General features: G+C 53.7%; 4 protein-coding genes across 4 annotated transcripts; 2 read left to right on the top strand and 2 right to left on the bottom strand.

Moving 5' to 3' along the window:
* Window positions 1-129: 129 nt before the first annotated feature.
* On the bottom strand, window positions 130-5611 carry STEHIDRAFT_144992 (uncharacterized protein; the record flags this gene model as incomplete). Its single annotated transcript, XM_007300817.1, has 8 exons — window positions 5229-5611; window positions 5094-5162; window positions 4844-5029; window positions 3830-4776; window positions 1891-3768; window positions 1228-1833; window positions 957-1170; window positions 130-894 (listed from the first exon to the last, which is right to left on the bottom strand). The coding sequence occupies exons 1-8, from the start codon at window positions 5517-5519 to the stop codon at window positions 130-132; spliced, it is 4956 nt and encodes a 1651-aa protein (XP_007300879.1). The 5' UTR covers window positions 5520-5611.
* Window positions 5612-5941: 330 nt separating this feature from the next.
* STEHIDRAFT_108414 (uncharacterized protein) lies at window positions 5942-6853 on the top strand (the record flags this gene model as incomplete). The annotated part of the gene is made up of 1 exon (XM_007300816.1): window positions 5942-6853. The coding sequence occupies one exon, from the start codon at window positions 5942-5944 to the stop codon at window positions 6851-6853; it is 912 nt and encodes a 303-aa protein (XP_007300878.1).
* Window positions 6854-8750: 1897 nt separating this feature from the next.
* On the top strand, window positions 8751-11900 carry STEHIDRAFT_137420 (uncharacterized protein; the record flags this gene model as incomplete). Its single annotated transcript, XM_007300815.1, has 7 exons — window positions 8751-9167; window positions 9319-9823; window positions 9911-10981; window positions 11352-11412; window positions 11538-11710; window positions 11744-11849; window positions 11892-11900. The coding sequence occupies exons 1-7, from the start codon at window positions 8972-8974 to the stop codon at window positions 11898-11900; spliced, it is 2121 nt and encodes a 706-aa protein (XP_007300877.1). The 5' UTR covers window positions 8751-8971.
* A 138-nt stretch (window positions 11901-12038) lies between these two features.
* On the bottom strand, window positions 12039-13709 carry STEHIDRAFT_137419 (uncharacterized protein; the record flags this gene model as incomplete). Its single annotated transcript, XM_007300814.1, has 1 exon — window positions 12039-13709. The coding sequence occupies one exon, from the start codon at window positions 13707-13709 to the stop codon at window positions 12237-12239; it is 1473 nt and encodes a 490-aa protein (XP_007300876.1). The 3' UTR covers window positions 12039-12236.
* Between the last annotated feature and the right edge of the window lie 204 nt (window positions 13710-13913).

Here is a 13913-nt window from a genome sequence, read left to right as displayed (position 1 = left end):
TTTTAATGTTCAGCTCTTCTCGCATTACACTGTATATACATCATTCTACAAATACACACAAGAGCGCACAAACGAAATATGAGTCCGTCGCCACGCCTTACAATCTCGCCACAGTACCCGTCAGCGACTCTAAATCGCAAGTGGCGGTGGTTCCTCCGACACGGCCTGCTGCCCTGCTCCCGCAGATACCGCCCCACTTCCATTACTCCCCGGCGGTCCCAGCGCCGCCAACTCGTCGTCCCAAAACCTATTCAATCCATCCCTATCTTTACAAAACTGATGTAACCTCTTCCTCAGCTCCTCCGCCGCCAAGGCCGGCCTCTCCTTGTTGAACTGTTTCTCGTTCATAGGATGATTCGCCGCACTGCCAGCGAACCTCCCTGGCCCCATCAACCTATTTGTCAAGAAAAGGAAACCTTGCGCGCCACCGAGGACTTGCACGAAAGCAACGCCGGAGCGATGAACGAATTGGGAGTAAGTGAAGGGTGAGCGACGGTACGAATATATTGCGTCGATGTGAGGCGGATAGAGCCCCGATGCTTCTATATCCAGGACGAAGTCGAACTTTCTGAGTAGTGCGTATTCGAAGTATCGGTCTACGTGTGTTCCCTCGGGCACCCTTGAGGCGAGGTCGAGCACGATGGGCGGTGGAACGGCCAGTCTGACGGGGAAGCAAGACTGGAAAGGGTTCGTAGTGGCGATGTCGGATATTTGGGTGACGTAGGCTTCGACGAGCTTGAGGCCGTAGCGCTCGATGGTACGCGTCCATATTCGGAGGGCGTCCTCGATCATGCGTGCAGTGGTGCCGATCCAATGCAGTTCAAAGTGGAAAACGGTGGCTGGGTTGTGGATTATATCGTGATGGAGAACAACACATTCAGCCTGGTCTGATTTCTATGAAGATATCGTGGGCAATTAGTACGACTCGACGCAAAAAAAAGGCGGTCGTGGCGAACCTTGTGAGGGTCGAGGTCGATAACGACGCGCTGACTGAGGATGAGTTGTTTCTTCTGTTTCTTAGCCACCACCTTCGGGAGACTGGAAGGGTAGTGTCCAGAGCGCGGATGAACTTCAGTCATTTCTGGTATCAATGAGGCTCGGTCTCTGAACCATAGTCTTCTTGGCGTGGACACCGCCGCATATTCGCCTTTCAACTGATAGAAGTAATGTCTGAAACCCCAATTAGTATCGCCTCTGTAGTTGACAAAGAAAAGAAGGGGCACTCACCCATCTAAAAAGCTGTGCCTCCCCGTACAATGCTCAAACAATCCCCTATCCTGCAATTTGATCCCCCATTCTGTTCCCTGCTCCCTACTCGAAACATCCCTAAACTCCCTGACCATCCAACTCACAAACTCCGACCCAATAAAGCTCTCCACATACCGCTGCCTATGCCACCTATGCTCCTTGATCGGCACCCCCCCTTCCTCCCTCATCGCCTTGGCGATCTGAGCAAGAGTCATATCCGCAATATCCCTCTCCGATTTCATTTTCTTGCGCAATGGGCCCGCGGCATGGATATCGTCGAGTTGGGCCATGAGATGTTCATCGAGGACAGAGGAAGAAGGTCCAAGGTCGGTGGGGAGGAAACGGAGGGGCGGTAGGGTCTTGTTTTGGCTTTGTTGCGAAGGAGGATGCCACCGTAGGCCGGAGAAAATGTTCGCGAGCTTTTCGATGCCGAGGATACGCATCTCTTCATCGTTGAGTTTCTCGCCTGCGGGGCCAGTGTTGTGCGGCAGAGGGTCCATGCTAGGAATGACGATGAAGCGTGTACGCCAGTAGCGTACTGATTCGTTGAACTGGTCTTCATATCCTGCCACCAACATATCCAGCCTACAACGAAAATTCAGCCAAATAACCTGTCGTCTACCATCGAAAGAATTAGCGCACCTGTTCCAACCATAACTTTCCAACCCTCTGGCCGTAAACGAAGTCTCCAACTCCGTATACCCAACCCCCAACTTCGGCCAAATCAAACACTTATAATCAAACGGCACGGCATGCGGCATCCTTCTCACATATCTCCTCACCTGTATCTGTTCCCCGTTGTACGAAATTCGATGTATTTCGTTGCTCATGCTCAGATACACCGGCTCCGCTTGCGACTTCAGAGCCTCCGACGCGCCGCCTGGTTTCGGTGTCCTGTCTTCGTCTGAGATGTACGATTTTGAGCGGTGTGAGGTGTGCGGTTGAGATGCAGAGGCGTATTCCGGGTCGATGACAGCGGTGGCCTGGTTGCTCGCTGTGGTGGAGTAGGAACCACTGACGCTACCAGTACCAGTACCGGTAGCGGTATGAATTGGGGTCGACGTGCCCGTGGAACTCGACGCTCTCAACACGAACTGAAACCCCTGTGCTAACCTCAACGCAATCATGCCCCTCATGACCACAAGCGCACACGCTCTTCTCGCCTCATCTCCCGACTGTTTCCCACCGCTGGGGCTACTGGGCTGCCTGACCAAGAAACTCTGTGTATCCGGATCGACGACGAAGTCGTACGAGAACACATCATAGCTCGTCTCTAGTTCGTTTGCAGTAGGGAACTGTTCCGTTGTTAGCGGTAGACAGCCAGGAGTGACCATCGACTTCCATTTGACGTCCTGCTTGTACATCGGTTGTGGGAACATGTGCTGCCAGCGCCGGGCGAGAGCAGCTTGGCTGTACGCGACCGACGTTCGAGGTGCAGAAGGGTTGGGATGCTGCGAGCTCTGGGTGTAAGAGGAGGATGTTGAGGCTGCATTGTAAGGGAAGGATACAGAGGTGAGAGCTGTGCTGCGACGGGAATGCATATGGGAGTCGTCCCGTGGTGGTGTGTTCTGTGGTGAGCCGGAGTATCGACCGAGAGAGCCACGATGGATGAGGATGGCATCTGGATCGTCATATGTGCGTGAGCGAGTGCTGAGCGAAGATTTCTTTATGGCCACTGGTTTGGGGGTGCGAGATGTCTCGGCAGTGGAGACGGTAGAAGTGGAGATGGAGGTAGGAGCCGGTGTGGCGGTAGATGGGATCAGGAGAGTGATTGGTCGGGTTGGTGTTTGGGTCTGCTTCACGGGAGTAGACACTCCAGAGGCAGAGACATTCGACGTTTCCGGCTCGCTTGGGCCACTCCTGAAGGGATTGAACGACCACGAAGACGTAAATTTGGACATCAAGGACGGTCGTGAAGGCGTACTTCCTCTCGACGACGACCGACGCTCAGGAGTGACACCTGCCGATGCAGCGGAGGAAACTGATCTGTTCGAGCGCGTCGACCGCACCGACCGTATAGACGACTGTGCTGGCGAGGTACTCAACCCAGAACTAGACGAGAAGTTGACCGAAAGTCGCTTGCTATCCCTATCCGAGGCCATTTCGTCCAAATCATTGATGATCTCCTTGCCACCAATTCTCGGACTTTCCGCGATGGGCGGAATCCTTGACGAGGCATTGGAGTTTCGATGCGCAGCTGCGGGCCTCTTCTCCGACGTGCTCCTGATTGACGACGCCACGTAGGTACTAGAGCTCGAAGCGGTGCCACCGGACGAGCCGCGACTGGCGATGGAGGACCTGTGTTCCCTAGCCTCTCGTCTGACCGCGAATATTTCCGAGTCGAACCTATCGGCCTCGATCTTGGCGTAAGCAGGGTCTGCGTTTTCGGAATCTTCTTGGACAGGGCTAAGGATGGAGTCGAATTGTTCCGGGAGGTAGGGTAAGTCGATGCTCGACAGTACGTCAAAATCAAGTAGGCCTAGCATCTGGATCTCGTGCATTTTGGCCCGCGGGACAAATCTGGCAAAAAAAAAAAGCTTCCTGTGAGACTTCGCCAGCCATGAGACGGGAAACCACCAACCTGTCCTGCCTCAACGGCAAGTCCATCTGCTTATCCCAAAAGTTCATGGTAATCCAGAACGGCTCCCACCAAAACGTCCTCTTCTCCTTCCCGACACAGTCGGCCGGTCCATCATCACCACCCCACAACGGATCGAACGCCCTCGCGCCATACCTACTCACCTTCTCGCTCCTAAAGAGCTCTGGATCTACTCCGTGAAACGAGAACACCGGCGTTCTATGCAGGGGCGGTTTAGCGAGTGACACCAGATCAACGCCGAAGCCCTGATCGAGGATACGAGTGGTGGTGAGGCGAAGGAGCTGCTTCGAGACACGGTAGAAGCCTGTGCCTGGAGTAATAACGATGGTGGAGGAGCCGGTGAGCGAGAGAGAACGGTCGATATAATGCGTTTCGGTGGGATTGAGGCCCATATTGAGGGCTTCGAGGAAGGGGCCGTCGTGTGCGAAAGAAAGCCGGCCTACTAGCCGGGCTTCTTGAGGTTCCTTGTAATTGATGTGCGCGGTGGTTGAAGAGGCAGATGCGAGGTTCGCGCGGTGGTAATGGTGCGCCAGGAGAATATCGCGTTGAAATGCCCAGAAGGAATCTTTGAGGCTGACGAGGGTGGATTGCCAGTTGTAGATCACCTCGAGGTCGGTGATGACTTTGTAGAAGTCCTTGTACCAGCGACTGTCCTCGTCTTGACGGAGAGGTCCCTCGGCATAATCGATTTCTGTACGGTCATAGAAGACGCGAGAGATCAGGACGATGGTGACCGTATGATTTGCGCCAGCGTCTTTCCATCTGCCAAAGAGCGCAGGCAGGAATGAGTGTACGATCTTCTCGTTGAAGCGTTCTCCGTCTGCAGCGAATTCCCAAAGCTCACGACAGACTTGAATGAAGATAGTGACTCGGGCAGTGAGCGAGCGATAAATCGTTTTGGTCGTCGAAGTGACATAGGCGCTCGAGACCTGCATTTGAGCATCAACGGATCAGCACATCCTGCAAGTCTTGCTCCAAATATGTGCAGATGTTTACCTTCTCGCCACCAATATAGATAGCGGTCACCTTCGCCACCATTGAGCCCAAGAACGGCACCTGCTGATCCACATGAACACACTGCCCAACGAGCTGCTCTCCCAACCTCCACATGTCGTTCCGACCGAGATATTGGTCTTGGAAAGTGAATTCGACAAAGTCAGCAGAACATAGTATCTTGTCAACCTGGCCGAGACGGAGGTGATGAGGGCGCGAAGACGTCGACTTGGACTCGCGAAGACGACATTACTTTGGTCACTGTGACCTCGCCGTTGTTCCGAATGCCGAAAGCGTCTGCGACTGTCTTGGGCAGGGATATCTAAGCGTAAAAACACCACAAATAAAATCAGTAAGGTGGCTTGGTGATGGAATCATGTTGACGAACCTGGAGTTGCGCTTTCGCTGAACTATCCTCGTTCGGAACGAGGAACAAGAATCCATCCCTTTTTTCCTCCGCGTTCGCGTATGTGATTCGGAGAAGCTCTCCCTCTGAGACTCCTGGCCAGTACGACCTATTGAGTAGAACGTTGGAAGACTCTTTCTCATGTACCCAAGTGCTAAGAACCGTAGAATCGCCGACTTTCAGCGGGGTAGTTTGGGGTGGAGGCCTGAACAGAGACTGAGCAGTATTGGACCTCCGACGGCCATATTGAGACTCTGCACGAGAGACAGACATGGTTTATCCCAGTATTGTTCAGAATAACATTGAAGACAAAGTCGGCGAAGAAGTTTGGCGGGTCTACCAGACGCGTCGATGTCGAACACGAGAGATGAATTTGCAACGCGCTGGAGCAGCGGGCGCATGCTTTTCCTGTTTTGATGTCGGTCTGGTGGTGGCTTTTCCCGGTCTCTACGCTTCCTCATCGCCACCGACGTCCATGCCGCTCCTTGTCTACGTCGTCCGACATTGACACCATTTCTTTCTTTTGGGTCCTCTGCTTTGCTTGCTTGGTATATATATCTACATCTCTGCTCCGCCGCCGCTACACACCTACAACGCTCCTTTTCCCGACTCCGGCTAGATCACTTGGCCCACACAACACCAACGAAAAAATCGCTATAATTCCGACCAACGATATGGCCACCGAGGCTCAAATAATGCCTCCAAAGGCAATAATCATGCATCGCTCCCTGTCGCTCAATAAAGCAGACGGCATCCCGACACCATCAGGCACAGACGAAGATGCGAGCGTAGATGCTCCCGTCGCCTCCACCTCTACTACTACCCCTCCCGCCTCTCCTACCGTCATCACTACCACGACTACGACTACCACCACTTCTGCCGAAGACCCCAAGTCGTCGAAAACGCACAAACTGAAACCCTCGCTTTCGATGCCGAATTGCGCCGTCACTACCTCCACCACCACTACCCTTAAGCGCGTGCGCACGCAACAGACGATCCAGTTCGCTCCTCTCCCCGAGATCAGCCCACGGCGGCGAAAATCATCTGTACCACTAGGCGTGGCCGCCCGCTCACGTATGATCCAAAACCGACGGAACGCCGCGATGAATGCGCCGCGTCCTCAACCCGTATGGACCGAGCTAGACGAGGAAGCGGTGAACGGCAAGGCGACGGAGATGGAAGAGGAAGATCCGTTCGAGGTGTTTGGTCGGTACGTGATGGACAAGAGCAAGACGTTCTGGAAACGAGTGGCCTCGAAGGGGGATTCGAAGGACAAGAAGCCGGATGAGAAAGAGCGGGATGGGAAGACGAGGAGGAGACCGCGAGAGCAGCACTTCTACATCGACGCGACAGACCAAGAGCCGTTGCCGGGGATGGAAGAGGGCGAGGGGAGGGTATGGGAGGAGGATGTGACTGAGTCGGAGTTACTGGCCAGGATTGGGGGCGGGGATAAGTCAAATCCAGGCTCGACGAGAAGTTCAGACTCGAAGGACTCGGATATAGAGTCGGCGGCGGGGACGGCGGGGGCAGGAACGGCGGGTACGCTTAGTAGGAGGGCGAGTGTGATCGTGGGTGGAGCGAAATCCCTAGAGATTCCGGTTCGATAACAGGATTCTTGTCTTTGGCCTTGCTTGGATGATGGAGGCAATGGTCTCTGATGACTGCAGAAGCTCAATTGCACGTCCCTTTATTGCATTCCCCCTATCTATCTCGCGGTGGCGACGGTATCAACACGCCGCCTGTTTATATCATTTTTACTTTCGTTCTTTTTTGGGTGCACGGTTTGCGGCTTTTCTCTCTATTCCCCACTATCCTACGTCCCTTCGATCTTAATGGACCCGGGTCTACTCATTTTCAGCTGCTCCGTTCAATTTACAGCACATATCAGCATATTTTCCCCCAAGTCCTGGATCAAGTTCAGCTTCCTCTCCTTCTCTTCATTCCTCACTCGTCCATCCCTATCACAAGGACTTTCTTTCTGGTTTTTTTGATGTTGTGTCTATGACATGTTTAGGAGACACCCCCTGCCTGCTGCTGATTTCTGTCAATGTGGGATAGATGAATGATATGTTGTTCGACATTTACGCTTTTGTAGGTCTTCGGTGAATTAGGATTGCGAGTGAGACTTGCGCGGTTTCTTTGCTTCCCCGCATGAACACTCAATGCTCGAGATCCCGCTCCTTGAGGTTTCCGAGTGTCCTACTCGGGCGTTCAGGGGCTTTACGCCCGCCTGTTCTCATCCTCCTGCCATGCTCTCTCTGGTTTGATGAATGGAGTACGCCCTGTCCTGATGGCTATCCTACTAGATCACTCCTCTCCTTTTACCGGCATTCGTTGTAAATAAACTCCTCCGCGATTAAAGGTGCTTGGCGGAGGCACTCAGCAACGTATAAACGTCCCATGCAGAGTCCTACTTCGGAGATTGGCAGGGTAATTGCTTCCACACAACCCTTGAAGTTAACTAACTCGGTTCGACGGTGAGGTGAACTGATGTGTGGACACAGCAAGGATAGAACGGAAAGAGGTGCTGCGCCCGGCTGAAGACGACTCCGACATCACGTCCTTCGGTCGGCGTAACTCTCCCGCACTAGCGTTGATGTCGCGGTTCGTTCACTGGTGCTCAAGAAACAACTGGAGAGATACTGTAGTTTTTCGCGCACAAGTTCGTGTCCCGTGTCCCATGGGGGCCGAGAACGAACTTGTGCCGCGGGACAGTCCCACCCCATTGACGTGCACGGAACTTGTAAGTAGGACAAACCAAAATTTGACCCAAATTTGACGAAAATGTGAATATACTTTAGGCTCCTAAATTGACCTCAGGAAGGCCTCCGAGACACACTTTGGGCTAGATTTTGCTACTGGGTGAGCTCTTCCACCCGAATTCAGAGGGTAAATGCCTGTTGGACGGTTACGAAAGGTCGTCTCCCTGCAAAAGCGTCGATGTTCACGAACATTGTCCCTTGTCCCGGTCTGCTTGCGAACCGGGACACGAATGGATTATGTCATCTCGGCAACGGCCGAGGGGCGGTGGCGTGAACTTGTGCGCGAAAAAGTACAGTAGACTACACAAGACAGTCTAGTATACATATGTATCATCACCACGATGCTATGCTTCTCCCGACGACCTTGGGGAACTTTCAAAGCGGAACACTCTATTTATTTTGCAAATGATTTGCCTTGGTCGATAGGATGAATGTCTGACGATCTTGATATCGATTCTCACGTCGGCTATCGTTGCCCTTGAAAGCTCGAGCTCCTCTCCGTCCTTAGCAACATAAGATATACACAGAATTTTATACGCTCAGCAGCTCAGCGAGCGGGGCACAGTTGACAGTGCGGAAGGCGCGAATATTGAAGGAAAGAGCATGAGATGGACGGCGAAGTTCAAATGAAGGAACAAGTACGTTTAGCGCCAAGCCCCGGGCGCTGGACATCGTGCGAAACACGTGGATGGAGGCGGGGCATTTGGACGATGCCATTCCCGATTTCTTGTTGTCCGCAACCGTGACCCTTCTGGCCGGCGGTTTGCCCCGTCTCACCGCCTATTTTGCCAACCTAACTTTTTCTCTCACTCCATCATGTCCTCCCTGTCGTGAAATTCTTCTGTATTTCTCACTCTCTGAATTTTTTTTTGGCGCGGTTTCATGGTTCTAAAAAACGTAGACTTCTTCTACTTCGAGTCAATTTCGTCAGGATCTCTACCCACCTAAAGCCCGGCTTGGGTGATGGCTACCTGCTCCTCTGTGGCTACTGAAACACAGTACGAGACGGTGATCTCGACGAATACTATCACCACCTTCTCGCAGAGCATTCAAACCATCCCGGGAGCCACAACCACAATCGTCCAACCGTCATGCTTGTCCTCCGCAGGCGGCACCTGCGCTTCTTCAACCGACATCACCGGAGTCAGTACTCTAGCTGGTACGTCTGCTCTCTTAGACAGAATGCTGGGTCTCTTTGGGCTTGGGTCGTACGATTGGCTTCGTACAGTTTTCTTGTGTCGCGGTTGATGGCTTCGGTGGGTATCATATCTTATCGTCCGCGCTGAATGTTGCGTCTTCATGGGTTTCAGACACTGTCACGACCGTAACCCTCCCCTATATCGTGACCGTCATCGAAACAAACCTCAATCCGACCCTCACACTCTTCGCTTCGTGTACCGCCACTTCACTCTCCGCCTCAACTACCTCCGCCTCTACGTCTGCCTCCGCCTCCACTTCCGCCTCTACCTCCGGGACTCCCTCCACTACAACTAGTGTCTCGTCCATTTCCTCCACGAGCCAGACTTCGTCGTCGTTCGTGACCACGAGCACACCGTCTCCTTCCGTGCTTACCGTGGAAAGGTCGTCTGTCCTCGAAAATGGTCAGACTAGTACCATCTATAACACTATCACGATGTTCTATTCCCCTTCGGTGATCTCCGGCTCGGCGAGTACCACAGGGGCTTCTCAGTCGTCGGGAGCAGTCAGTGGTAGTTCATCAAGCTCTTCAAGCAGTAATCTGGGCGGCATATTGGGAGGGGCATTGGGTGGGTTCTTCGGCCTCATAGGCATTGTCGCGCTCTTCTGGATGCTCTGGTACGTCCTCCACTTTCACACTGTTAGTCCGAACTTATCTCTGATTCTATGTTTCCTTCCTGGCCTTGCCGTTCTGCCATCAAATAGGAGAGCGCTGAGGCGCCGAGGGCTGTTCAGGTCCAGCAACGTGTCGCTCGAAGACGATGACCAGCATCCCCGCCCCATTTCCCGCCGTAGATCAGGGCGCAACGTCGACCTCACCATTGAACCCAAGCCATACGAGTACGGCCTGGTCGGACGCCCAAATTCGTATGCTACGAATGCCTCGACCCCGCCCACCTCTCCTCCCATTCCTGGCGCTGGCCCAGTTTACGCCGGTTCACCACGGCCAGACAACGCCTCCCGCTCTTCTACCATGAATATGTCCATGGGTCGCCCGGACTCCACCACTATGCTGCTTGGCGCATCTTCGTCTCCGAGGTCCAAGGGACGACACGGCGGTACTCCAGGGCAGAGCCAGCCCGACCTAATGTACCACGGTTCCAGGAGTCCTTCTCCGACTCATTCGGCTCCTATGAATTATTCCTATAACCACCCGAACACACAAAGGAGGGGAAGCCAGGGAAGTAGTGTCCTGATTCCTTCGAGACCTGCGTCAGTCCATGCATTGGGCGGGCCCAGGGAGAGGCGTTATTCGAACAACTCGTTACTCAACTTTGGAGGCACGGGAACGCCACTTCAAGCTCAAGCTCAGCAGATGGACTACTTCGCTCCCATTGGCGCGGATCCTACTACTGGCAGCAGGCCACGCAGTCTGGCTACTCCTTTAAGCCCGGAATTGCAGACCATACCGATGCCAACTACCAGGACTTCGAACGCTCCTCAGGCTCCCTCGAGTGGCTCACCTATTGCGTTCCCGTCGGGTGCTGTGACCATGGGCTCGGGAACGTCTAATATATCAGGCCCACCTGCTCGCCCTGTTAAATCGCCGAGGAGGTCCCGTGTGGCGTCGGAGGTACTTGGTCTTGGTGGTAGTGGAGGTGGGGAAAGTAGTACCGAAGAGAGGCACTTGATTGCGCACAAGGAAGGGGGGAGGGTGCCGTCGGTTGGGACTAGTGGTGAGGGGATGACTGGGGAGTCGGGGACGGGGAATGTCACTGGAGAGGAAAGTGGCGATGGAGAAGGGTTGGCTCCGTTGGCGCACGCGTATGGTCGTGGGTGAGACCTTGGAATTACCATCATGCATTTTCACTTCTTCCTCTTCTTCCTCTGCATTTTTTTTTCCATTTCGTTTTCCGTCTGCGCCCTCATTTGTTTTGAATTCATATGCTTTCTTGGAGGCCGTCAGGCCAACGTTTCCGATTTCGTTCGATATCGTTCATCATACCTTGTCCGTTGCATCCATTTCATTCATTATTGGAGAGGTCTCGCGTCGTTTTTTATTGTCAACGGACAGGTGTCTTGCATTCATTTTCTTTGTCCCTTTGTTACCCTTCCTCTTGTTGACATACCACCCCCCTCATACACGGACCATGTATATACATATCGTTCCTCACCCTTCTTCCCGATATATCTTACTACCCTCTAGATCCTCTCGTCCTCTTTCCGTCTCTCCACTTCCTCCCATCTTACCCGTTTACTGTCCCACGGTTTGTTTTATCCCGACACACTGGCCCATATCTCAGATATTATATCTGTATATGACAATAGCAGTGACTTGCGCATATTTGCCCCGCATAGACTTTCTGTTTGCCTTCTGCGCCTTTTCTTCCAGACCCCTCGATCGTTGGCAGCGATCTATCTTCGACTTTTTCGTCTTGCGCCATCTCCGTCCTCTCTGTCTCGTGCTTGGATTGCTGCCCGAAGTTCCGGTGACCCTGTCATGATTCGCGCTCCTACTTACTCGTTTTTGTTGAATTATTGTGCATCCGACATATTCGACTCGTTGTGAGTCTCAGCGATGCTTGTGAATCGTCGAAGTATGTCGTCTCGCCGCAGTGGCGGTGGCGCGTGGCGTGTATACACGAGAAGCTGTGCGGATCGTTCACTCTTTAGTGAATGCAGGCAAGGCGATGAGCGTTCCAAAGTTCATTTCTCCACCTTTGTCTTTCTTTGTGGCTGTTTGTAGGCGTGGTGATCGAGTGGAAGGCAATTGCCACTGCCGTTATTCAACGTTCTTGTGGGCGCACATTTACGGAGTATGCAGGCGATTGTTTTGTCCGTTCATTATGCGCTTTGTTCGATATTATCGGCGACACTGCTTTATGGGCTTTTTGTTTCTATGATTGTGACGGTTACAGAAGGGTATATTACAATAAATCAGGATAAATTTATGAGGGTAATGTAGTAGGTGAAGCACAGGGTAACACAGCAAGTCTAAGCACGAAAGATGACCATAAACATAAGAACACCACGCCCGATCTCATGAACACAGCGAAAGCAGAAGCAAAAACACGACGAACACACGCCCGACTTAAATCCCCGCAGCAAACTGAACACGACGACCGTTGGTATCAAACGGGCCTGAAGCTGTGGTGGAGGGCGGATACTGAGCCTGCTGGAGCATCATCGCAGAGTCGTACGAACCCCGCCTGGCGTGGCTGTGGCTCGCGCTCCTCGAGGTTCGTGGTGGCTGTTCCGAGCGAAGTGGACTCCCGCGACCCGCCCTGTCCTTGCTCTCCCTCCTCGCTGCTCGTGCTCGTCGGTCCTCCTCCTCGTAGAGACTCTCCGCCCTCCGTCTGCCAGCCATCCGGACCTCCCCTCGATCTCGCTCGTAGGCCTCCAAATCTTGATACCTCCTCACCTCCGCCCTGAGACCGAGCAACTCGTCCTCCATATCCCTGATATCCCCCTCGTTGAACACCAGCTCTCCGGGACCAAGAGTGGCTGCACGTCCCTTCAGCGCCAGCGTCTGCTTCAACACTCTGCTCTCCTGTCTCTCTTCCCCGAGTAACCTCTCCGAACCCTTCCTCCTCTCCTTCTCCTCGCCTAACTGCTGCTTCAGCTCTTCGACGACCGCATGTGCCATCCCAAGCTCCTGTCTAAGGTCGGCCAACCCGTCGCTCGCCACCTGATACGAGTTCTCGAAGTTCTTCGCTCGCTGTCTCTCCTCAGCAACCTCAGCCACTAAACGAGCCCTCTCGTCCGTCAGCATAGCGATCCTCGAACGCTGCTGTTGCACCTCGACGACCAGTTCGTCGTATCTCCAGGCTCCTTGGGGTGGTGATTGAGATCGCAGTCCGGCTGCGCCTTGGCCAGGACCCGCGGAGATAGTTCGTTCGTCTGGAAGTGGAATAGGCTTCTTCATCACGCTCGTCGTCCTCTCGACACGGTTCTCCAACTCCTGAACATGTTCGAGTACGCGTCCCCAGGAAGATTCCTCCCATTCGACTACCGCAGCCTCTGCCCGTCTTCGTAAACTCTTCTTCAACATCTCCATCTGCTCGTGGTAGCGCCCCGTCAGTTCTTTTTCGAACTTGCTCAGGCCCTCACGGAGCTCTCGCGGGTTTATGGTGGGAGTGGCGGAGGTGGCGTTGGAGTCGGAGGAGCGTTCGAGGGAGCGGAGTGGAGCTTCGAGGAGGGAAGACCAGAGTGCAGAACGGTGTTTGGAGAGGAGGAGGGAGGTGTTTGTGAGTTCGTCAGAGAGGAGATAGGCTATCTGGTCGGGAAGCGAAGGGGCGCCGGGGGAAGGACCGCCTGTGGAGAGGGTGGATTGAAGCCATTGTGAGGAAGCTACAGCGTCGGTGATAGTGGAGGAAGACGAGGCTGGAGAGGCGTGAGACGTGAAAGAGTCGTTGGTGGGAGTATTCGGAGGGACGCCGGACACCATGGATGACGAGCCTCGACGACGGGGAATGGAATGAGATCGCGAATTGTGGTGGGGAGGAGAGGTAGCGTTAGGCTGAGAGTGAAGGTCAGACTTGCGCCCTCGAGGTGACTTCATCATCTTTGGTTGGTTTCGAAGCGGAGTGTAAAGCGGGGGAAAATAGATCGGGGCTGGGGCCGGGAAGGGAGCTAAGCCGAATGCGTGTGGGTAATACTGCTAGCTCGTGTGGGAGTGGGTCTTTATGTAGGTCGTTGGGTGGGGAGGGAGATATAACGCGTCTCCTCTCACTCGCTGCGCTTTTTGTACTGATGCAGAAAGGAGCTG

This window comes from Stereum hirsutum (genome assembly GCF_000264905.1).
Source record: "Stereum hirsutum FP-91666 SS1 unplaced genomic scaffold STEHIscaffold_3, whole genome shotgun sequence".
In the NCBI taxonomy this organism is placed as follows: Eukaryota; Fungi; Basidiomycota; class Agaricomycetes; order Russulales; family Stereaceae; genus Stereum; species Stereum hirsutum.
This window is presented reverse-complemented; position numbering and strand designations above follow the sequence as displayed.